The sequence below is a fragment of the Lagopus leucura genome, unplaced genomic scaffold (assembly GCF_019238085.1).
Source record: "Lagopus leucura isolate 7727_CA_CO unplaced genomic scaffold, USGS_WTPT01 Super-Scaffold_100014, whole genome shotgun sequence".
Lineage (NCBI taxonomy): Eukaryota > Metazoa > Chordata > Aves > Galliformes > Phasianidae > Lagopus > Lagopus leucura.
In genome coordinates this window covers 6217335-6241033 of record NW_024962268.1, presented here as the reverse complement: position 1 = coordinate 6241033, position 23699 = coordinate 6217335, and the positions used below count along the sequence as shown (strand labels likewise).

Genomic DNA, 23699 nt, shown 5'->3' with positions numbered 1-23699 from the left:
GGCTATTCTTTTGAGTACACTCTCCTCTCTAGATGTGCTATGTGTTTTGTTTTCTAGGTAGTTATTGCAAATCTTAGTCTTCTGTGCTTCAGAGTTCTTGATACAGACAGTGGCTACATTAGTAATAAATGAATTTTGACATCTTGGAGGAGAACAGTCTTTGATCTAAGGAGAAAGCCAGAGCCAGTATTGTGCCTGTCTTTCAGAATAACTAAGCTTAGAGAATCTCTGCAGTTCTAACAATAGATCTAATAGCAAAGAGTGAGACAAAAACATTGCGCTGACTCCAAGGAGGAACTTAGCAGTGGTTTACTGTGATTATAGTAAACATGATTCATTTTAAATGGACAAAGTTGCATCATCAGAAAAAAATTGTGCGACTTCATCTAGACAGGTTTCACATGCTCTAGGTTTTTGTGCATCTGGTGTGGTAGAGGACTGTGTGTCAGATTAGGTGCCTTCCATTTGTGTGTTTGGAGAAAGAGGCTTCTTGCTACAACAGGAATTAAAATAATACATTCTTAAATTCCTTGGAAATGTTTCCCTTAGTATAAAAGATCATGTGGCAACAACAGGTTAACATTTCTTATCTTTACATGCTATTTTTCTCGTCTTTTTTTAAAGCTACCTTCAGTCCTGAAAGGATTACTGTTATTTGAGAAATGAAGCTTCTTTACATTATAAGCATATAGTTTTGATTTCGGGCTAAAAGGAATAAAGTTAATCAGTAGTCCCTGTCTTCTCCTCTACTGACCCTTTTTACAGGTCTACTCAAATTCTTACTACATCTGGTATGAGTCAAAAGTAGTTTTTAATCATCTGGTCTGACTAATGGCTTCCTGTCAAGAAAGACCTAAAAATCTGCTTTGATGGCGTTAGAGTTTGTACTTAATTTGAATTGAATTAGACATAATGACTTTTCCCCCCGAACATCATCAGTGTATTTGCTGTGAAAGAATGTTGTTGGTTTTTTTTGACTACTTGTCTTGTGAGGTGGCAGCGTTATCTCTTAGGTCAGAATGTACTGTGTCAATCTTGTTAACTGCACAAACAGAGACCCAAACTCTGAACACGTGTCCTGACGTATCAGAACAATGCAGTGGTACATTGCAAAAGTAAATCTTGTTGTGGTACCATGGTTTTAGTTCTTTTATGGTACGCTGGTAAATGAGGTGAAGGTCTTAGGGAACAGAATGGAGCTCAGAGCTGCCTTCTTACTGACGTGGTGCATACCCATCTTCTGTTTTCAAGGCCTGGATAGTCAGCTTCAGACAAATACAGCTGTGGTTGCGAATTTATTCACTACCATTTCTATAGGCTATTTTAGAAAAAAGAGGAGATTCCTTATTGTCTTAGCCTTTATGCAAGTGTATCTGCAGCATTTTTTTTTTCCTTCTGTGCAAGTAATTTGAAGCTAGCAGCAGGGTATGTGGTAGATTTTAGGAGATCTTTTCAGAACCATGAATGCTGTAAATGTACTTTCAGATTTCAAGAAGTAAATTTGGAACTAACAGTCTGTTCTCAGGTACATTACAGAGTGCAAGTTCTGTAGTGTTTGGAAATATCAGTAAGAATTGTTACACTGTCTGTGAAATGTTGCTTTGTGGACTCACTGTTATGTAATGAAGTATGTGAGAAATAGAATAGCAATGAAATTGATTTTGTGTAAAGGTGTTTCTTTCATGAAAACTTACCTAAGGTGAAACATTAAAGAACGAGTCCATTGGCTTCCGGATGGGTTGCTTTTTATCGCCAGCAGTTTTGTGTGCACCATTTTATGTCTGTGTTGGAGCATACTGGTTGAACACTGTTTCCCTTCTTGTCCACGTATTTTGCAGGCATACAGGAGTTTCCAGAAAACATAAAAAACTGCAAAGTCTTGACAGTTGTTGAGGCCAGCGTAAATCCAATTTCAAAGTAAGTTTGTAATTTTTATGGTACTTATTGATTTACACAAGCTCTGATGAATCTCACATGTGCTCCGGTCAACTTTTTGTGAGCCAGCTCTTCTAACTGGAGGCAGGGAACTGAGGCACCCAAGAATTATTTTTATTATCCTCATTGTGCTAAGATGCACTTTAGCTATGTGACTGAAGTAATTTGCCTAGCTTAATAGGTTCTGTCAGGCATCCTGCATTGTATCACATGGCTTCATCAGCTTTTTTTCAGTTCTTTGCTTCTTTAGGAAGGTAGAGAAAAATGATCAAAGTTTTGTTTCTTAAGAGCAAATTAATTTCACTCCAAAATTTGCACCACAGTCTTTAAGATAACTCAATTAATACTGACTATCCATCATTTTCAATAGCAATACAAGTAATTTTGCCAAAGTAGTGCTACTGGAGTTATGAACTTCATGGAAGGTAACTGTTTTGGGGTGAGAAAGCTATTGCATAAATTTTAATTTATCATATTACCTGTAAAAATACTTTTTCTGCTCTAGGTGTCAGGAGAGCATAAGTACATAGGAAAGAGCACGTTTTTTGTTTGTATTTTTGTTGCCTGTAGATACTGCCCTCAACACTTAAAAATAATTTTCAAACTAGTTTCACATAACCACCATACCATATAATGTAATATGTGTGTCGGTCTTCAGTACTGTACTGTTCTCTCATAGAGCATTGAGTCAAATGCCTTGAATATAATTGAATTGAAGGCTCTGTACTACTTTTTTTTTTATTTACAGACTTCCGGATGGATTTTCCCAGCTGCTGAACCTAACGCAGCTGTACCTGAATGATGCGTTTCTTGAGTTTTTGCCAGCTAACTTTGGCAGGTGAGCTGCATTTGAAACATAGTATCTATGTTTACAGAGGTATTGACTTAAAACATCCTGGCTTGTAGCAAAGAGAATGAGACTGAAATGAATGCTTCTCTCATCTGTTGTTTTTAATCAAATTCAACATATTTTGATTTAAGCTCATGTTTACTAATGGTATCACACAGAACATATACAATTCTCTCAGAAAGTAATTTACAGAAGAAATAAATTAGAAGATAATATAACAAAATGTGTAACTAAACTATTGCTGACAATCTTAACATTGGGACAAGTAAAGCATGCATGTGACTTCTGCTTAGAACTACATGAGCTAGAAAGAGGGGGATTTCTATACTGCTGATTTAATACATCAGAAATGTTCTTTCAATCGGGATTTCTGTTCTATATCATGATAGCTTTTCTTTTCTTTTAAAAGCTTTGTGTTTTTGGGTGGTTTGTTTTTTTGTTTTTTTTTTTTTTCATTTTTGTCACATCAGTTACATGCTTCTTTTCCTCAACCATATCCTTTCTTAAGGTACTCTGAAGCTGAGCTATGTTCTACCAAAATTGGAGTCAAACTAAGACAAGTCATTCTGATTCCTCCTCCATCCTGTGCCATGTAAAGAAATCATAACTTTATCATTTGTAGACAAATGGTCTAAATTATTTTTCTCTCTGGTATCACAGGCTTTTCTCTGTGCCTTGTATTAGTAGATGTTGGAACTAGTTTCAGTTTTAATTATTTTTGTTTGTGTAATGATGGAGGACTACAACATATGTAACTATATTTAGAATTCAAATTGAGATATCTTAATGGCTTGTACAATGTCATGATTATCTCCTTGTTTCTCTTGGAAATGTCAGTGATTACACTCTAGTGTTCCTCCAGTGCCTTCTGCAGCTGCTGAGTATGGCTTCCCACACATGATCATCTTATGCATTGGACAGCTCAGTTAAAAAGGAGTGATTATCCTACAAGGAAATATCAGATATGCAGATCTATAAGCAGAGTAATTTAAACCTGAAGCTCACTGTGCGTGACATCTTCAAAAGAGAAACTTCATTGTTGAATGTTTAAAACAAAGAGGTGTATCCTCAGCATCATTTTAAAAACACTGAGAGAGCTGTCTGTACTGTTGAGTTTTGCTTCCAGAGAACTTCCTTTATGATTTTACTTTTAATCTTTTTTCTCAACAATTTGCAGCACCAGATACTTTAAATAGTGTCTGATCTGGGATATCTTTTTAAATTAAATATACAGTGGAGATTGAACTGACATCTTGATTTAGTTACACCTAAGTAAGTTTGCAAACTCATGCACATCCTATAGGTTTTTTTTATATTTGGCATGCATTTGAGTCCTGTTTCATTATTAGTTATGATTTTAGAAGAGTACTTCTGCATCAGTAAAGCTGCTAAAGAAGTGAAAAATCAGGATCCTCTCCCTATGAAATATTAGTTGCTATCCAAGGAATAACTGCTGTTGTATATTGAATTACTAAGTGCGCTGCTGTATATTTGCACATTTTAAAAATTTTGAAGTTACACAAATCAAATTATGAAAAATGTATTAACATGAGTAAGGTATTAATACACAGATTTTCTTTTAAATAAAAGTTATCCCTCTTTTATAATGTAAATTAAATTGGTTTCATAAGAACTGTGCAATAATAATTTTGTTAATTCCATTACACTAGGCACACTTGAACAATACTCTCCTATTGCTTTGTGTTTAGGTGTTACATAAGTATTTGTGGCTACATATTTTCACAGCTGAGAGATTATTTTCTTTTGAGTATGACAAATCATTGTGATTGGATGGAACAGAAAATATGTATTTTGCCATTATGACTTATTTTCCAAACTAAATATTAGTTTTTTCAGTCTCGTAGCGGGAATTCAGGTACTTAGCATGGGTCTATACACCAGCAAATCAAAGAGCAGCTAGGCTAAATATTTGTTGTGTGTTATTACATTAAACTTGAATTAAACCCTACTAATAATGGAAGAAATGGCAACTGCTTGAGGCCATTATTTCTGGTTAATTACTGCAAGAAAATTGCTACCTTAGGTACAGCCTGTATTTCCCAACTGAAAAGACTGAAAATATTTAGCTAGCAGCCTTTGCTCTATGCGTAACAAACTAGATATTTGTATTTCCAGACTCTTAAGGTTAGCTGAAGAGAGGGTAGGACATGAAATAAGGTCCCAAAGTTGTGAACCTTTCTGTCACCAAAGACAGTCTTTTAAGCTCACACGATTAGCTTATTAAAAGTGTCGTACAGTGAGTTCAGGCAAAAGTCAGTGACGTGTGAGTGTACCTATTTATAGCTTAGCGTAGGAATGCCTCTCCTGTTTTCAACTAAGAAATTTGACTACGTACACGTGTTGTAAGGAAATACTGAAAACTAGCTATTTTCCCTGTCATCAAAGCTAAGCACCGTTTGGGGCCTAAGGTAGTGTTTGATTATGGAAGCCTTCCCAAAATTTTCCCAGGTGACAGGTGGTAGTGCACATGGAAATAAACTGAAGTTATGCTAGGGAAGTTTAGATTTGATGTTGGGAAAAATTTATTCGTGGAAAGAGCACTCAAATATTGAAACAGGCTGACCAGGGAAGTGGTAGAGTCCCCATCCCTGGAGGTATTTGCAAGATGTGGCAGCAAGGGACATAGTTTGGTGATGGGAATCAATAGGTCAGGTTGACAGTTAAACGTCATGATCTTGAATGCCTTTTGTGACTTTAAAGTAGGAAGTCGTCCTTTCCACTTCTGTTTTAGGCAAAGCAAATGGCTTAGTAGCTTCTATTGAGCTTTTGAGCAAGTGTAAGAAATATCTTCCATTTGATTTGCTTTTTAACTGTTCTGTTTTCACTTTTTTTTTTACCTCTTGTTAAAGGAAAGGTAGAACTCCTAGGAAACCGATGTGTTTTAAAACACAGAAAGTGTATTTCTTAATGTAGAGTAGTGCAAATTCAGGTCTTCAGCCCTTTCTAAGTGTGGATGCTTGTGCAGTCCCCTGTGGGCCAAGTCTGAACAGGATTCAAATGCCATTTTGATGTGGGTTGCTTTTGCAGCCGCAGTAATATTAACACAGTTGGGGCAATATCCTGTTATTCAAGGAGGAAGGAGGTTTAATTTTCCAGTTTTAGATGCCCACTGTCGAGTATTCTTTTAGTCTTGTTACAGGTTTGATTTTTCTTTGGAAAGCTTTCAGGGAGGAGGTTCCTCTCCAGCAGTTGCTACCAGCTTACCTCCTAGCAGAAATATCAAAATGGATTAAGAAGCTGACTAAAAACATAACATGAAAGGAAATCCAATATGAGTTTAAAAGTTGGCTTTACCTTTTGGAAAACCACGGGTATTCCACTGTTGAGGCCTTTCACATGAAGTGCTTTGATAAATTGCCTGTATTAGAAATTTATCATCATAACTTTTGCAGAGTGGTGCTGCCTTTCTCCTTCTATTTCACAATTACTTTATATGAGGAGAGCATATGCTAATGAATCCAATGAAATGCTTAAAAAAATGTAGGCTGAGGGAAAGGAACTGTGTTTGAGATGCAGGAAGATCTAGTTTGTTTGCCACTATGCAAGAGCCAAACCTTAATGAATAAATGAATTCAAAATAAAATGCAGATTTCTGTATAAAACGTATTTGTATTCTTTACAGGAAAAGATTTAAAACTTGTTAATCTCTTTTAAAGTGTAAGTTTAGCAATGCGAACAAGTTCTGAGATTGTTTTTTATGGTAATACAGAATAGTGTGTGATAATTTGTTACTTTCTTTTTTTTTTTTTTTTTTTTTTTTACAGATTAACTAAACTCCAGATACTGGAACTTAGAGAAAACCAGTTAAAAATATTGCCAAAGTAAGTATGTGAAATTCGTATGAAACGCTTTGGAGGGTTTCTACTGTAGGTATGCTAATAAATTAATACATATAAAAAAGCAGACAGCAACTTAAAATTTATAGCTAAGTAACCAGAGTAGCTTCTTACAAGAAACTTTCCCTTCATAATTGCTGAAGCTAATTATCCCAGCAGACTGATTGGTCTTCATATACCTAAGTTTGCCTGATTTTCTTCCCCTCTCCCCCATGTGTTTGTATTTTAAAGTTTCTGCCATGTCTAGCTCTGTAGATTTCTGATCCTACTGTAACTCTGTTAAGTCAGAATGTGGTCTTTTCAGGATGAGTCTTGGGTATCTGGAGATGGTTTTTCTGCACACAGCGTTTTAACATCATCCTCTCAGAAGCAGCTGGGGAAACTGGGATTGTAAGAGAATGTGCTAAGTGTTGTATGTCTCTATTCAGCGCACATGTTAGCAGAAACTTATATGAGTAGGCTGAGATGCGACTTTTCAGCCCTTCAAGTACAACAGCCAGTTTTCCTAAACTAAAATGGAACTAAACTATGTTTCATTCAAATTCCCTTTTTGTCCATTTAGATATCATACTGTGTCTGCTGATTTAAAAATGCTAAAACATAAATTTGGAATGCAGTATATAGTATCAGAATATGTGAAAGTGATTTTTTCAGGCATGATACCCAGTAATGTGACAGAAACGCTCTCCTTCCTTATTTCTGATGACACTAATTTTTGATAGAAAGAAATAACGGCATGTAATTTGGGATAGTGACTCTATGGAGAAAGTATACTTTAAACATATAGCTAATATAAGTTTTGTTTACAAAATTACTGACTTTAATTGCCACAGTTAACATTAATAACATGAATTATGTGCGATATTTTTTAAAAGAGTAGTTTGCAGAAGTCACTCTGATTTATGCAACTTCTCTTAAACCTGCTGGGAGTTCTTTTTCTTCACTTCATTGTGTTTAGGTTTCCATCCTTGCTGGAAAGCTGAACAGTAGCTGTCATGAGGATGTCCTCTGCAGCACCTCCTACGATACCTGCTGAGCTGCTGCCTTTATTATTTTCTTCTTCTACTCTTCTGGTTCAATTAAGAGAGATTAAAGCTTTGGAAGCTACTGTACACATATAATTAAGTATTTTGCTACAGTGAGGCACTACAATAATTTATTATTTGCGTAATGTACACTGGGACTCAGTTGTTTTAACCAGTGAAGTCATCTGTATCCTGCTTCAGCTGTTATGTCAGAATAGAAACAGATAGACAATTATAACTTAGCTAGGTTTAAAAACTGTGTGTTGTGAAAAGAACATGCTTTAAGTAGTGTATAAAATCACTTTTTTAAAAAACTAATGAGATGCAGCATTATATGCCAATATTTTTGCTATGAAAAACAAATACTGTTTTCTTGTTTTCCTGTCCTCTCTCCTTTTTAATGTGTTTGTCCTGACAGTTTCTTTTGGATTTATAAGGAGGGGGATGTATTTAGATAAATACTTAGCAAATCAACTAGTCTTCTTGCTGAGTTAAAAATGCACATAACATTAAATCATAAAGCACTTAGAAGTCTGGTAATCAAAATAGGTAATTAATGCCAACGTACTAAACAATATCGGAAAGCAAGTAGATGCTATTTTAAGAAAAGATTGCTGTAACATCATAGCTGGAAGTACTATAAATTAGGCAAGTAGTGAGGGAGGCATCTTACAAAATGTTTATATGTTTTATAGTTATGGATATGTTTGTTGGATGAGAGGCACTTTTGCTTTTGGCAAAAATACAAAGAAACAAAGGCCTAGAGTCAGTAAAGTTTTTTTTATTATAGTGCCAACTTTATGCAAGATATGTTCTATTCTGGCTTTGTTGTAAGCAATCTAATATATTAAAGTAGAATGGAATAAGCACAACTAATTTCCATTAAGGAAATAGAAATAATTTGTATAGTAATTTTGAGCAGATACTCTCTATTGAGTTCCTAAAGTAAACAGAAGTGGAGGGAAAATTTTGACAAAACATTGCCAAAAGAAGGAATCTTGCCCTGTCTCAGTGATTGATTTAGTCTTTGCTATCAACTGGTTTAAGAGGTACTGATGTGTCATGTAATCCAGTTTAGTAATCTAGTCTCTAGTTTTAGAACTAGAGGAATAATTAGGATTCCATTCTGTGTTCCAGGCTGCTGACAATGTTGAGTCAGCAATGTTGAGTAAAATGTGACAGTTTTCATTGTTATTTTGATTCAACAGTGGCCTTGTCTGTTTTTGGTAATCATTAGGAAGTGTTCTTTTTTTGGGGATAGCTGTCATGATTTTAACAACAGGTGAAAAGTTGAGGCAGTTGAAGACTGACTTGACTGAATTAATCTTTATCATAAAGATAACTCTAGTGGTCTTTAATTATTGTAAACTAATCCATAGATTAATTACTCTTTGTATGGCAATCACAGCATGACCATTAATGTATGGTTAGTTGAACAGTGTACAAATTTTATCTTATTTAGATACTAATCTATTTACAGAACAGCATCACTACTTAATACTGACTCAAGTAATATATTTGGATGAATACAGGAAGATTGTATTTTATTAATTCTGATTCTTGTTAATCCTTTTCCCATGCAGAACCATGTCCAGACTAACCCAGCTGGAGAGACTGGACCTAGGAAGTAATGAATTCACAGAAGTGGTGAGTTTTATCTAAGCAGAGCTTTGATTGTTCTATTAACACCTTTATTAAATAATCAATTTGTAATCATTAGATAAATGTAAAAATTGTCTCAAGGATTCTGCTACTGAGCAAATATTATTGATATCTATGCTTCTGTATGGGGCCTGTTTTTAAAATTGTGCATTTTCTTTTGCATATGAGTGTGTTTTTGAAAACAAAACACTGTGGCATAGTGGGACTAATGTGCCACTTAAATGTTAATGGTAGTGTATGTATGATTTATAAAAGTAATGGCTTGACTTATAATAAATTCTGAACACTTATTTTTTTATCTTGTTTAGTGTTACAGTTCTATGAAAGCTGTGGGTGACTTGCCTTTTTAGTGGGTATAAGCTGTTTAGATTCAGGTTTTTTAGATTTGAGTATTATTGAAAGAAAAGAAACAAAGTGAAGAAACGCAGCCCATAATATATATATATAGTCAGGATTTGACATCTGTCTGCTTCTGTGAGTACTTCCCCATATAAGGGAACTGAAATAGAAGAATAGTGAAATATACTGACCTACCACATGAAGTCAAACCTCTGTGCGCTACCAGTGGGTATTTCATTAACCACAGATCATAAACAGAGGAGCACTTGCCTAGCTGTGTGGCTTGTTAGCTGCAGAAGCGCATTTGAGGAAGTGTTTGCTGGCATCGCAGTAATGAGCGCTACTGCTGTAGGCTCACTGCAGTGTAGGTATGCCTGTGAGAGCCTGAAATTAACATACGCAGGCCTATGTTATGCTGTAACAGACAGGAAGTAAAGACTATGAAAGCACCTATTTGTATATACTTCCGTCTGACTATGTTATGTCTCCCAACCTTTTATTTGCAAGGTTCAACTACTGATGACTTATTTCATTAGGATCCTTTGGTAAAATTATAAAAAGGGCTAGAAATATGGGGTTTTTTTTGGTTTTGTTTTGTTTTGGTTTTTTTCCATCAAGATCTATCTAAAGTGTAGTCTTCATTCACAGTTATTTAAAAAAATAAAAAAAAAAAAAAAAAAAAAGTTTTCTCTTAGAAAATTATTTATTGAGTGCCAAGACTGCAGAAATGCATATAGCGATACTGTAGATTTACAATATAAATAAATGGAGCTCTACATTTAACTGAACTTGGTTGTAGTTGTTCGGACGCAGTACAACATGCTTTGTATTGCTTTCTCAGAAGGGAGATTTAAATGGTAAACACCCATGCTGTATATGCTTTCCTATGCATTATCTTTCTCAGATACAGTAAGTTGCAGTGGGACCATAGCTGGTACTTCATTTTATGAATCAAACGGTTTACTTGTAATGTGCAGATGCACCATTTGTTTCCCAGTTTTCTAGGTCATTATTTTGTCAATTTTGTCATTTCTGAAAAACAACTCTTCTGGGCTGGTAGAACTTAAGTATTTTTAGACCTCCTTCAGGAGAAAGAGAATTCTATGCAAGATAAACTTCTTGTATGCTCTAGCTGAAAAATAGCAGTGACTGTAAAAGATGATACTTTCTACGAAGATTTTAGTTCTATGAAGACTTTAGTAGAATGATCAAGTTTTCATCATGTTTTGTATATGTGGTATATATATTTCAAAAAGTAAATTACCTGTTTTTTTTTATCAACAAATGAAACAAACGTATGTAATTAGACATTACTTATGTTAGTTACATATATATGAGTTGCTGAAGTTTTTTTGCCTTTTTAAATGACTATTTTTTAAAATGGTTTCTCCTTACAGCCTGAAGTGCTTGAGCAACTGAGTGGGTTAAAGGAGTTTTGGATGGATGGTAATAGACTAACGCTTATTCCAGGAGTAAGTTCCCTTTTTTTTGTTTTAAACATGTAGTGTTCTAATTTACCGTTGTATTTGCTTTAACAGCATATATATTGAAGTTGCTGTATAATTTTAATGTTGCTTAAAGCCAATAGGATAAATACTGCTTAAGGCTTAACTAACCTACTTAGAAGTTGTCACTGATTGTGATCGTTTTTGTGCACAGCTTCTTTTTCATTGACAGTTCTGTCACCTAAAAATCACGTTCCAAATTGAGAAAGGATTAAAATCCTAGATCAAATCTTGATTCAAACTTAAGGCTGCCTGGTCCTTCCAAAGAGGAATTGTTTGCCTTAAAGAGCAAATGAGAATATACAGGGTAAATGTCATGTGGCTTTTTGAGTTTTTACTAGCAGTGCCTGTAAAGCAAACAGCGGCAGCTGAGGATTCTCTGCTGTGTGTACAAATTCCTGAGAAAACATTCTGACGTCTCTCAGTTGCTTAGGGTCCTGGGTGACGTGTGACTGAAGTACTAGTGAACCTGTGTTTGTGTTCTAGTAAAGCACTGTTGGAAATTTGGGAAGCAGCTGGTATGTTTTCAGACTTAAAATCATTAACAGTCTTTGGACATGGAGCTTTCTTGTTTGATCAGTAGTCCTCTGATACTGTAATATCTTCACTGTCTTTCTTCACTTCAGCTAATTATTCCTTGAGAAGAGTTGAGTATACACTGAATTTTTCTATTTCATAATAAAATAAAACTTCTGTGTGAAAGCGAGTGCACTCTTTCCCTTGTAAAGATTTTAAATACTTGTGTGTACAAATCTTCATATGTAAATGTAATACAAGATTTACTTCAGCATTTTTTTATCAGTATAATGTACTGGTTCACTGTTATTGCTTTTGAGTTTATGTAGAATGCAACTTTATACAGAATTCAAACTCAAGCATTAGGAAACTTAACATGGGTGGTATTATCTCCTTTTGTTACACTGTGTGCGTCTGTGTTGAGTCTGTTCTCAAGCTTCTATCCATCCATGGTGACTGATCATACAGTTGCATTTAAAACTGACTTCAAAGAAACCTGCAGAATAACTGGTGTGTTTTTGTATGTAGCAACATGTTAAGCATATGTATTAGCAGAAAATAACTCATCATAAAGATAGGATATTCTGCATAAAATTGTTTTATCACTGTAAATACGTTTTCTCTTTTCCTGTGGTATTACATTTCAGAGATAGTTTGTAGTTAAAACTTCTGGCTCTTGTTTGGAATATGCACTCGCTAGTATATTATTTTCTATTGTTTTTAGTTCATAGGCACTTTGAAACAACTGACCTACCTGGATGTTTCTAAAAACAACATCGAAATTGTTGAAGAAGGTATTTCAGGTTGTGAAAGCCTACAAGACCTACTGTTATCCAGTAATTCACTTCAGCAACTGCCAGAGACTATTGGTTTGTATTTTCAATTAATTCATGAATTAAAAAGTTTATGGTTTAGTCACAGAACACTATATAAATAATAAATATATATAAATAATATAAAAATAATAAATATATAAATAATATTTTAGACCTACATGTTGAGTGTTTTGAAGTTCCAGTTTTGGATAAAGTTGAATAAAACATAATTGATAAGCAATTGTCAACAGTAACGGAGCTTGAAAAAACAAGTATTTCCTATGACTAGTTTGCAGTAAGCTGGCAGATTAATCCTGTAAACTCACCTTACCTTTTTTAGTAAATATGTAGCTCTACAGGAATTTCAGGGAATACAGAAGGTATATTTCCCCCCCTAACTTAGGATTAAAACTAAACTTAATGAACTCCATTTTGTTTTGAATTTTTTATTTATTTAGTTGTTTGGTTTTTTTTTTTCCACAGGTTCCCTGAAGAAGGTAACAACTCTTAAAATTGATGAAAATCAGTTAATTTATTTGCCAGACTCTATTGGAGGGTATGTATTTAACCTAAATGAGATGCCAGACTGCTTTTCTGCAATCTTTCTGTAACAATGGTTCCTCTGTTGAATGGTTTACATTTCTCTAATTGATTTATTTCCTTCTATATATTAATGTGATAATGAAACTGGTAGCAAATGTTTCGTATCTATTTTTTGGTTCTCAGTATGTATTCTACATATTTAAATAATATGTATCGAAACCTGTTTCCCACTCATTAATGAGGCCACTGATCTATAAAAGAAATACAATTTGAAGGGAAACAACATGGTTACAAAGGTATGCAGCTGCCTTAAAGTGTTCTTGCCTTTATCATAGCAGTGGCCATACTAAATGTGGCAGATGATAGAACTGGTATAAAAAGGCCTGGAAATTGTAAATCTAAGCATGCACAATTATTTTTCACCTGTTTATTAGCGGGATTTTTTGAATGTCTACCTTCATGTTCAGCAATTCAATTGAAAAGTCCCAAATGATGACAAAAATAAGTGGTTCATAATTAAATGCTAAACTGAACATGGATATTTGTTCCAATGTATTTTCTCCTATTGAAATTGATGTAAGTTAAGTATTGCTAGAATTTACAAAATACTACTCTGCCAACATGTCTTAACATTCACTGTTTCTTAACTCCCATTTAGCCATTTGTCCTATTCTGATTTTCAGTTCCTTGATCACCTCTGAAAGCTCTTGTCTGATGTCAATAGCAAGATTAAGAAAAAATAAGAAGTTAGGCAATTAGTAAATGAGTTTCTTGGATTCTAATTTTAGTTGAGTTTCAGTGTTTCATTTTGAATTTCATTTGCAATTGATACTGGTATCAATGTAATTTAAACTTAAAGCATTCCGTTATTTTTGGATGAATCAACCTGTAGAGCAGAGTATTACTTTTTTCAGGTTAATATCAGTAGAAGAACTGGACTGCAGTTTCAATGAGATTGAAACATTGCCTTCATCTGTTGGGCAACTATCTAACATAAGGACATTTGCTGCAGATCATAACTTCTTAACGCAGCTACCACCAGAGGTATGTATTTAGTTATAAAACTGAACAACAAAGTATTTTCATGGGTATTAAACTGCATTGTTGATACATATTTTATTTGGACAACAGATTAATCATTCTTGAGTACTTTTTGTGTATATTTAATGACAATGTTTACAAATATACAAATAAATCTGAAAAGTTTTTGAAGCTAGTAGTAGAAATCAGTACCAATTCTGTTAGCACTAAAGGGATAATATATAAAAATAAACCTAATTATACTAAACAAGATAGCTGTAGACTGGTTGTTTTAAAGTAATAATAGATTGTATTTTTAGAGCTGTGAAGGTGAATTAATTCTCTGGATTCTTTTTTCAGATTGGAAATTGGAAGTATGTAACGGTATTGTTTCTGCATTCAAATAAACTTGAATTTCTCCCTGAAGAAATGGGTGACATGCAGAAATTGAAGGTCATCAACCTGAGTGACAACAGGTTTGTGAGCATATAATTCAAGTAAAAATCATATAAAATGCAATAGCATTGAGCGTATTTTAGTGTAACTGGTATCTATCACCTGGTATCTATTGGATGTAAGTAGAGCCATTTTCTGAATGTTCTGTGCTACCTGTCATTACATCCCTCAGTTCATAATCTGACTGCAATGCATGTATTTCATTTATTGTTCTTCCACTTTAAGAAGCTATGTTTCTTTGATTAGGCATATGTTTGATTTAAGTACATGCACTGACATGTGGCTTAGATATGCCAATGGGTATTAGTATGTATTTTTTAATGGAATTCTTTTGTCTATCCTCTTAAAATTTGCATTTGGTTTGTAGCTAAAAAATTAATAGCTTCCTGTATTGCATGCAGGGGACACAAAACAGAAGTGTTGCGGTATATGATGCTCCCCCAGCATGTGTTGGGGAAGAAGGAGGAAAGAGACATTTTTAATTAGAACTGGTCAATAAAAACTGGCAAAATGTCTTTTTGGATTCGTCAGTTTGCAGAATTGAAATGTATTGGGAGAGAGAAATTTGAACTCTCCCTTCTGTTCTCCAAATCTAGTTTCTTTGTACTCTACCCTGAGCCTGATTTTATTCACACTTTAAAAAAAACAAACAACAACAAAAAAACCCACAATTTTAGGTGTGACCCTTTTTTCTTAATTTTAGTACCTGTGTATATTGTGTATATTGAAGGATTGCTGAGGATTTTTCTAATTAAAGTATAAAAATAAATAGTATTGATTTTAAGTTCAGTAATTGATTTATATGCAGTGCTGATGGTTGTCATAAAAATTGTGTTCAGGTCATTGACATGAGATAAATTCAGTTTGCCTTGTCTCATTTTTGCTAAAGTAGGCAGAAATGCATATTTAAAAAAAAAAAAAGGCCCTTTAACTGTCAAGTTGTAGTATTGATAAGTGTGTTTTCATAAACTTTTATTGCAATTCGCAGGCTGAAGAATTTGCCATTTACCTTTACAAAACTGCAACAGCTCACTGCCATGTGGCTATCGGACAATCAGGTAAAATATTCCAGGAGAAAAATTACAGGCAGATGGTTGACTTTATTCCTAATTGAATTGATAAGTGATCTTTTGAATATTAAGTGAATTCTATGTGCATAAGTACTTCCTTGACATTTTGTCCATTCTCTCAAAATAAACAAAACTGGGTCTCTCTTACTTTAGAGCTTATCTGGCAAAGCTTTTATATGAAACACAATTTCACAGATGTTGGAATTTCTTATTTGTCATCTCTTAAACAAGAAAGGTGGTATTTGAAAAGGTGTTAGCACTTAAACGTATACAGTGGTGTGCTGCAGTTGCACCACTGTAGAAGATTTGCATAACCTCTTTTGTGCTAGGTTGCTTGTCCTATCTTTGAACTTTGTGGCTGTCCATATTTCAAGCTATTGAGAAGTAACTTGTGTACTCATGCCTTGTCTTATTCCTCTATATTCTACCAATTCCCTGTATGGCACTAAGGCTTTCAGGGCTTCCAGAAATTCTTTGATCTCAAGTGTGGAATGCTGAAAGACTGCTGAAGAGTGAGAGTTACCAGTCTGATATCAATGTTATATTAAAAAAAAAAAAAAAAAAAAAAAAGCACAAAATTTTACTTTATATAGCTGTCCACAGGTGTAGATGATTAAGTGTGTCTGTGCATCCCAGATCAGCTTACTTTGGGACAACAATAAGTCCTAGCAAAAATAGGGTTATTTCTTTTTATATCCAGTTTATTCTCTTGAATTTGTTTTTTTTCCATTCCCAAGAAAGTCATCTATTGACGTGTATTAGCAACTTCATTCTCTGAAAATTATTCAGAGGGAAAATGAAGACTGCTCTGCCTTGCATTCTATAAGTTATGTAGATAATCTTTACTTTGTACATGCATATGTTTTCTTAATGTAATTTTCTTTGATTTGCTTCTTAGTCAAAACCACTTATCCCCCTTCAAAAAGAAGCAGACCCTGACACACAGAAAACTGTGCTTACAAATTACATGTTCCCCCAGCAACCAAGGACTGAGGATGGTAAGGATTTCTTTTTCAACTTACAGCATCATTAATTTGTTACCTTTTCAAGTATAAATAAAAAAAATGCCATCCAGGAAAAAGAAGAAAAAAGGGGACTTTTATTTTGTGTAATGCATCCTATTCTTACAAGTGCTTGTTTTTTTCTTTAGTTATGTTCATATCTGACAATGAAAGCTTCAATCCATCTTTGTGGGAAGAACAGAGGAAACAGCGTGCTCAGGTGGCATTTGAGTGTGATGAAGACAAAGATGAGAGAGAGGCACCACCTCGGGTTAGTATTTCATTTATTTTTTACTACTGGTGTTTCTCTCTCTCTTTTTCCCATTGACATTCCTGACTCCCCTCCTTTTTATTCCTTTGACTGCTGACTTAGCTCTGCTGAAGAAATCAAGACTTCATTTATTAGTTTAAGAGCATCAAACTGGGCTATTTTTTTTTTTCCTCATCATTAAAATGGAGCACATAATTATGAAATTGCTGGACTGGTGCTGGTACAGGAGAAGGATAGCTGGGAAATAATGGTTAATTCTGATTTTTATTTAAATATATAGCAGTTGCCATTACTCTTCCTGTTTGGTATCAACAGACAAATTTAAAGCAAAAATAATTGATTTGTAACTTTGCTGGGTTTTCTAAAATTTTTGTTAATCTAGGTAGATTCAAACTGCAAAGTGGAGATTCTAGGTTTTACTCTGTTTTGTCTGAATCTATTGTCTATTTTAAAGCTTGATACTTTAATTACAGCTTTTAATTAAAATTAGAATATTACTTTTTATTACACAGGAAGGCAATTTGAAGAGGTATCCAACTCCATATCCTGATGAGCTGAAGAATATGGTCAAAACAGTGCAGACAATTGTACATAGGCTAAAGGATGAAGAGTCTACTGAAGATGTTGCTAAGGAATCAAAACGAGAAAGCCAGACAGCTTCTGTAAAAGATGTGGGGGTAAAGGTTAGATACAATATTATCTTCTGACTTCACTGAAACTTCCAAATATCTAGATTGCCATTAATTCTTTTTAGTTCTTCTCTGTCCTCATTAATGCTCTGCATTAAAGAGCAGGGCTTACCTCTTCATCATATTAGGAATCACAGAATGTCAGGGTTTGGAAGAGACCTTGAAAAAATCATCTAGTTCAATGCCCCTGTTGGACCAGGAGCACTTAGGTCAGGACACACAGGAACACATCCACACGAGTTTTGAATGTCTGCGTTGAAGGAAACCTTGCAGCTTTTCTGGGCAGCCTGTTCCAGTGTTCTGTACCCTCACCATGAAGAAGTCTGCAATATATGTCTGCTTGGTGTTAGCAATTTTCCTCTTAACGCTGAAAATGAAGATGTAGTGTAATAGGTGGTAGGACTGCTTGGCCTGTCTTCACTCGCTTATTTTATTGTAGATACTCCTGTTTGTTTTTTTTTTTAATTTAACTGAAAGTTTAATGATATGAATTGACGACAGTAGGGATGAGAGTGAAACCAATTGGAAAAGGGTGAGGAGTACAACGGGATAGTCTAGAGAGGTTTCTTTCTATCTCATGTATTTCATACTTGCTCATTTCAAACATCATCTATTTCATAGTTTTCCATAATATGTAATGTTAATTCTTAATATCATATGTTATTGAAAAGGGTTTCAAAATGTTTTTTGTACAAATGTTCTTAATCCTGTAGACTTCCGAAATTGTTCCAGTGAAGAATAAGGCTGATGAGAGAAAGCAGTATTCAGCAGGAAGCTCTGTGCAGAAGCCTACTGAACCAGAAGCTGAGCACTGCACTGCAAATTCGCAGATGGCTGCACTTGTTAAAACCTTGCAGAACACAAAAACAATTGTTAATCATGAAGACACGCTTGAGGTGAGGCATTGTGATGAACATTATAGCAGTCAAAGAGTTGTGCTGGTGTTGCATCAGACTTGTTTCTAAGAGAAATGAAAATTTATGTTGACAAAAGCAGAAAATTTCTATCCACAAGCACTGTTAGTACAGAAGGGTTTGTAATGCAATATTATTCTCACTTTACCTATATTATAAGTGCAAGTTGAAAAATGTAACAAAAAGTTCATAATGAAACTGTAGGCATTTAAAGAAAAATAAGCCAAGCTCAAAAATTGGTCTAAGTACTAAGCTCTGGAAAAGATTCTTTCTTAAATAGAATTTTCTGGTTTCCACTTGATTTTCAGCACCTTGGTAAATAATTGATTGTGACTGTTACTGAAATGTCAAAATATCTTGTCAGTAGGAATGAGCAAAATCTTGAGTATGTAAGTGATCATGCCTGTTCATTTCAGTTAACAAGTGGGCTTTAAAATATGTTTTTGTATGTATTTAGTAGTAAGATATATTAAGTATGACTTTTTTTAAGAAATAAGACGCAGTTTCTGAACTCTTTGTACATCTGTGACAAATGTATGTATTTTTTACTTTAGAACATGTTTCAGCATTAATAACATTTTGGAGGTTCTCAGTTAATTACTTGTCAATCACATCATGTAAAGTGTTTTGTGTTTTTTTTGTTTGTTTGTTTGTTTTTCAGTAGTTTCATGAACTGATTATTTTTTGTGTGTGTTGTGCAAGCACTGGAGCTTGCATTTATCATGTGATAAAGAGACTTTATGGCAAGCCATTGTGGCTGTTGCTGGGTCTTTTCCCCCATTGCATGTTCCTGCTATTATATGCATTCTGAAAATACTGATTCTGACAATTCTCTGCAGTTCAAAAACAATATTTTAAAAACAAAAACAAAAAAAAGCAACAATCAGAACCCCACAAAAAAAAAAAACCTAGTTGTCTAGCAGTGGCAGTCATTCTTTAAACCTGGCTGTATGCCAGTAAGGAAATCAGGCAGTAGTATGTAGTCAACTGTGGATACTAAATTCCTTACTTCCTTATAGTAACTTGCTACTAACTTTGTCTCAATCCACATAACTTTATATGCATAAAAGCTTTTCCTTTCATTGTTAATTACACTTGTTAAATGTCACACTGAAGGGGAAGGGCAGAGGCAGCAAAGAGGTTATCTGTTCTTGTTACAGAGGAACAGGATTGTTATAAACTTGGTCACAACACGTTTGCTACTTCTCACTCAGTTTTACTGACCTCTGCTGTAGTCCAAAAGCTGGCCAGGTAGTTAGCCCCATGCAATTGATGGTACTGTATTTTGTAAAGATTTTTGTTTCATTACAGAGAATATTAATGAAGAAAAAAAAATTGTATTTTTGAAGATGACAGCAGCATATGGGCCAGGCAATAGAATTCTGAATCTATTGCGTGGCTGTTCTTGCAGGCAGCTTTGTCAGTTTATGTCTTTCAGAACTGCACTAAGATCCATCTGATGGTTAGGATCTAGTGATTTTTAGCCTAGATCTATTCAGCATCATTTATTCCTAAATATCTTCTCTTCCATTTGAAAGTTTATCCCGGTGTAAATTTCAAAATGAAAACCTAAGCTGAAGTTATCACCAATTTAACCGTCATTCCCATTGAGTTCATCACACACAAAGCAAATGTGTATGTGCTGCATCTTAAAGATAATTCAGTGGTAAAAGTTACTAAATTCATTGGATTTGCACCACACAGTTGCTATGTTAGGTCTGTGTTACTTCACTACTGTGTTTACCTTCACTGTTTATTAGATAGGGTAATGGTTTAGATCAGTTTTACTTACCTTTAACCATTTATTTAAAATGCTCTCTTTATAAAACTGTTTTTCCTTTAGCAGGAGTCAGAAGAACTCTCTTCTGATGAAGAGATGAAAATGGCAGAAATGCGTCCACCACTGATAGAAACTTCCATCAACCAACCAAAAGTGGTAGCTCTTAGCAACAGTAAAAAAGGTTAGATACTATAAAAAAAAAGTACTGTGGGATTCTAATTATTCCTTGACTCAAAATGCCTAGTTTTTCCATTTAAATTATGTAAAAGGTGATTACCTTTGTCTGTTAATGGAAAGATGACCAACTCTCTAGTTCAGCAGTTAACTTGTTGTAAACAGAGTCTCGTGGGAGAAGTCTTGATTGGAAGCCATCTTGGCCATAGTGATGATGAAGAAGTTGAGTGAAAGGTGGAAAACTGCCACCAAAACTTCCACCCTGGATGTGGGAAGAGCAGTTTTGAGAGTGCTTGGAGAACTAGTTGGTGAAGTCCTTTGGTGGATCGTTTTTCACAAAAGTGGAGTTTGTCAGTACAAGTCACTTTTTAAGCATTACGTCTTAAGAGCACAAGAGTAGGCCATTCCAAATGCTGGAAATTAAACAAGCAAGGCAGAAGGCTGGCTTAGCTTAGCAGGGATTGTCTTCTTGAACTTAGGCAGAAAAAGAAAGTCTGTGGCCACTGGAAGTAAGTTGAGACAACTACAGAGATACTGTTTGCTACTGTAGGGAGAAAATTCCTGGTGGCTAAAGCTCACAGTTGAAGCTGGTAAGTATCGTGGTGGATAAAAACAGTGGCTACTTAGAAATACATTAACATACAGACTGGGGGAGAGGCAGCTGGAGAGCAGCCCCACAGAAATATGTCTGGGGTTGTGGTTGATGGCAAGTTGTATCTGAGTCAGCAGTATGCCAGACAGCCCAAAGGGCCAATTGTACCCTGTGGTGCACCAGGCCCAGCATTTCCACCATGGGAAGGGAAGGGATTGTCCTGCTTTGCTCTGTGCAGCCTCACCTCGAGCTCTGTGTGCAGTTGTGTACCCCCAGTATTAGAAGGCCTAAAACTATAATAGCATCCTAAAGAGGGCAGCAAAGATGGAAAAGAGTCTAGAAGTTAAGGTGTATGAGGTTCAGCCCAAAGGATAAGGCCTCATGGTGGCTTACCACTTCTTCATGAGAAGAGCAGAGGAGCAGGTGCCCATCTCTTCTTTCTGGTCACAGCAACTGAACCTGAGGGAAAGGCATGGAGCTGTGCCAGGGGAGGGTCAGGTTGGAGGTTAGGAAGAAGCTCATCCAGAGAATGGATGGGCATTGAAACAGGATCCCCATGCAGCATTCATGGCCCAGGCTGACGGTGTTCAAGAGGCATTTGGACAATGCTCTCAGACATAGGATTTGAATTTTGGATGTTCCCATGTGGAGCCAGGAGTTGGACTTTGTGATGCTTCTGGTCCTCTTCCAACTTGGTATACTCTTTTGATTCTGTGAATAGAGGAAAGAATCCTGTTGTATCTTGAGTATGATTGAGAAAGCTGTGCTGACATTCCTATTTTGTTAATCAGTTTAAAGTCAAAGGGGAAGAAAAATGTTTTGTGCTTTTGAGAACAGCTGAGTACTCTCTCAATAGAGAATTGCAGAAAATGGTATTTGCCTTGGAAATGTTCCATACTTGCTTCTTCTCCCACATTTTGTTGATTATTGCTGTTGTTGGCAGCAATGTCTCTTCTTTAAATTTCAGAGAAGCTGTGCTTTCTTTGTAAGTCTTAAGAATAAACTTGTTCCAGTTTCTTTTTTTTCCAGAATTACCTTACTCTTCTATTATTATTCTTTCCTCTCAAAAGAAACATCTGATAATTGTTTTTGTTAACTAAGATACTACGGTTTATGTTACTTCTCTGGAAGATAATTTCAGTCTGGATAACCATTTCCATTGGAGGAAACTAAATTTTTAAGTCTGAGAGCAAATTGTTTTTTGTTCCATATAATGTCCCTAGTCTAGTACTTTCCAGGAAAAAAAAAAAAAGCTCTCCTGGCTGTTGTATGTAAGAGGATAAGATTTTTTTTGAGGATGGATGAAGGAAAAGCCACTGAGGCAGCCAGAAAAGTCTGCCGAGCATTTGCAATGGATAAGTAAATTCTTTTATCAGAGGATGATGGAATAGTATGCTCAGAGAAGTTGCCCTGTCACTGGAGGCATTCAAGGCCAGGTTGGATGAGTCTTGTGGCAACCTGAGCTGTTGGATGGCAACCCTGTCTATGGTGGGAGAGTTGGAAAGAGGTGACTTCCAGGGTTTTTTCCAACTCCATCCACTTTATGATTCTGTGAAAAAACTGGTGTTTATTAATATTGTCTTTGGGCTCTTATAACTGGCTGAAAAGTCAAAACTTCTCTCATCTCTTAGCTAAAAAATAGTTTCTCAAAAAGTATGCTTTTAGCACCCATATCTGTGTCTAGAAGCAAAGAAAAAAAAAGTTTTTATTTGTATGCTTATGTTTGCTCATGTCAGAGTCACAGCTGGCTTGGAGTCTTGCATGTCAGTTATTTTTATACAGATACCAATTTTAAGTGTGCATATATTAATCAATAGACAAGTAATTCTGAAAATGTCCTATGTGATCTGTGAAGTATGAGAATGCATTGCATCCCAACCATGCAGAAGAACATTTTCTTTCTTTTTTTTTTTTTTTTTTTACATTTGTAAAACTATATACATCCTCAGTGATCTAATTCTTTCCATACTGTTTGGTGCGCTAAGTAGCTATTTAACAATGATTTAATGTTAAAAAGCAAGAAATGTGTAAACCTTAAAAATCCTGTATTTGAAGCAGCATACTTTGTTTTCATTGGGGCTAATAGAGTAATGCAACTGAAAACTTTGGGGTTATTGTAGAAGCAATGAAAATTGTAAAAAATATCATTTGATGGATATGTTTGGGAAATAATGCAACACTAGTTTATGCCAAGGAAACTTGGCAAAATTAGATTTAAAGATGAGTACTGTTTAGGCTGAACCAAATATTTCAAAAGTAATAGAAACTACTGCCAGCAGTCTTCCATGAATTTATAAAAAGGTTGTAAAAGAATTACTGAAAATTACTATATAAGATAGTAAGTATCATTCAGGAACAATGTATGATTTCGTAACACTGTGATTTAAACACGTTAAATGGCTGTTAAACAGATTTGTGTCTATAACTAAATTCGCATTATTTTTTGTTACAGATGATTCAAAAGATGCTGATTCCTTATCAGATGAAGCTACCCATAACAGTAATCAAAATAACAGCAACTGTTCCTCTCCTTCTCGAATGTCAGATTCTGTTTCCTTAAATACTGATAGCAGCCAAGATATTTCTCTCTGTTCTCCAGACAAAGAAACAAATGCTGCTGTTTTATCCAAGTTCAGGTTTGTAGAACACTGTATCAAACTAAGCAAGTATAATAGCAAAACATTA

General features: G+C 35.0%; 1 protein-coding gene across 9 annotated transcripts in view; it reads left to right on the top strand.

The window, feature by feature from the left end:
- ERBIN (erbb2 interacting protein) overlaps positions 1-23699 on the top strand; it is a 110758-nt gene that overhangs the window by 69023 nt on the left and 18036 nt on the right. For 6 of the 9 annotated variants that reach the window (XM_042875112.1, XM_042875114.1, XM_042875113.1 and 3 more), the window contains 16 exons: positions 1839-1917; positions 2684-2773; positions 6571-6627; positions 9251-9314; positions 11066-11140; positions 12414-12558; positions 12988-13060; positions 13962-14091; positions 14428-14543; positions 15512-15581; positions 16492-16591; positions 16744-16865; positions 17378-17548; positions 18268-18450; positions 20312-20429; positions 23467-23650. In XM_042875112.1, the coding sequence (XP_042731046.1) occupies positions 1839-1917; positions 2684-2773; positions 6571-6627; positions 9251-9314; positions 11066-11140; positions 12414-12558; positions 12988-13060; positions 13962-14091; positions 14428-14543; positions 15512-15581; positions 16492-16591; positions 16744-16865; positions 17378-17548; positions 18268-18450; positions 20312-20429; positions 23467-23650 (1777 nt within the window). The remainder of the gene's footprint in view (positions 1-1838; positions 1918-2683; positions 2774-6570; positions 6628-9250; positions 9315-11065; positions 11141-12413; positions 12559-12987; positions 13061-13961; positions 14092-14427; positions 14544-15511; positions 15582-16491; positions 16592-16743; positions 16866-17377; positions 17549-18267; positions 18451-20311; positions 20430-23466; positions 23651-23699) is intronic. The other 3 variants (XM_042875120.1, XM_042875116.1, XM_042875118.1) reach the window with 2 other exon arrangements.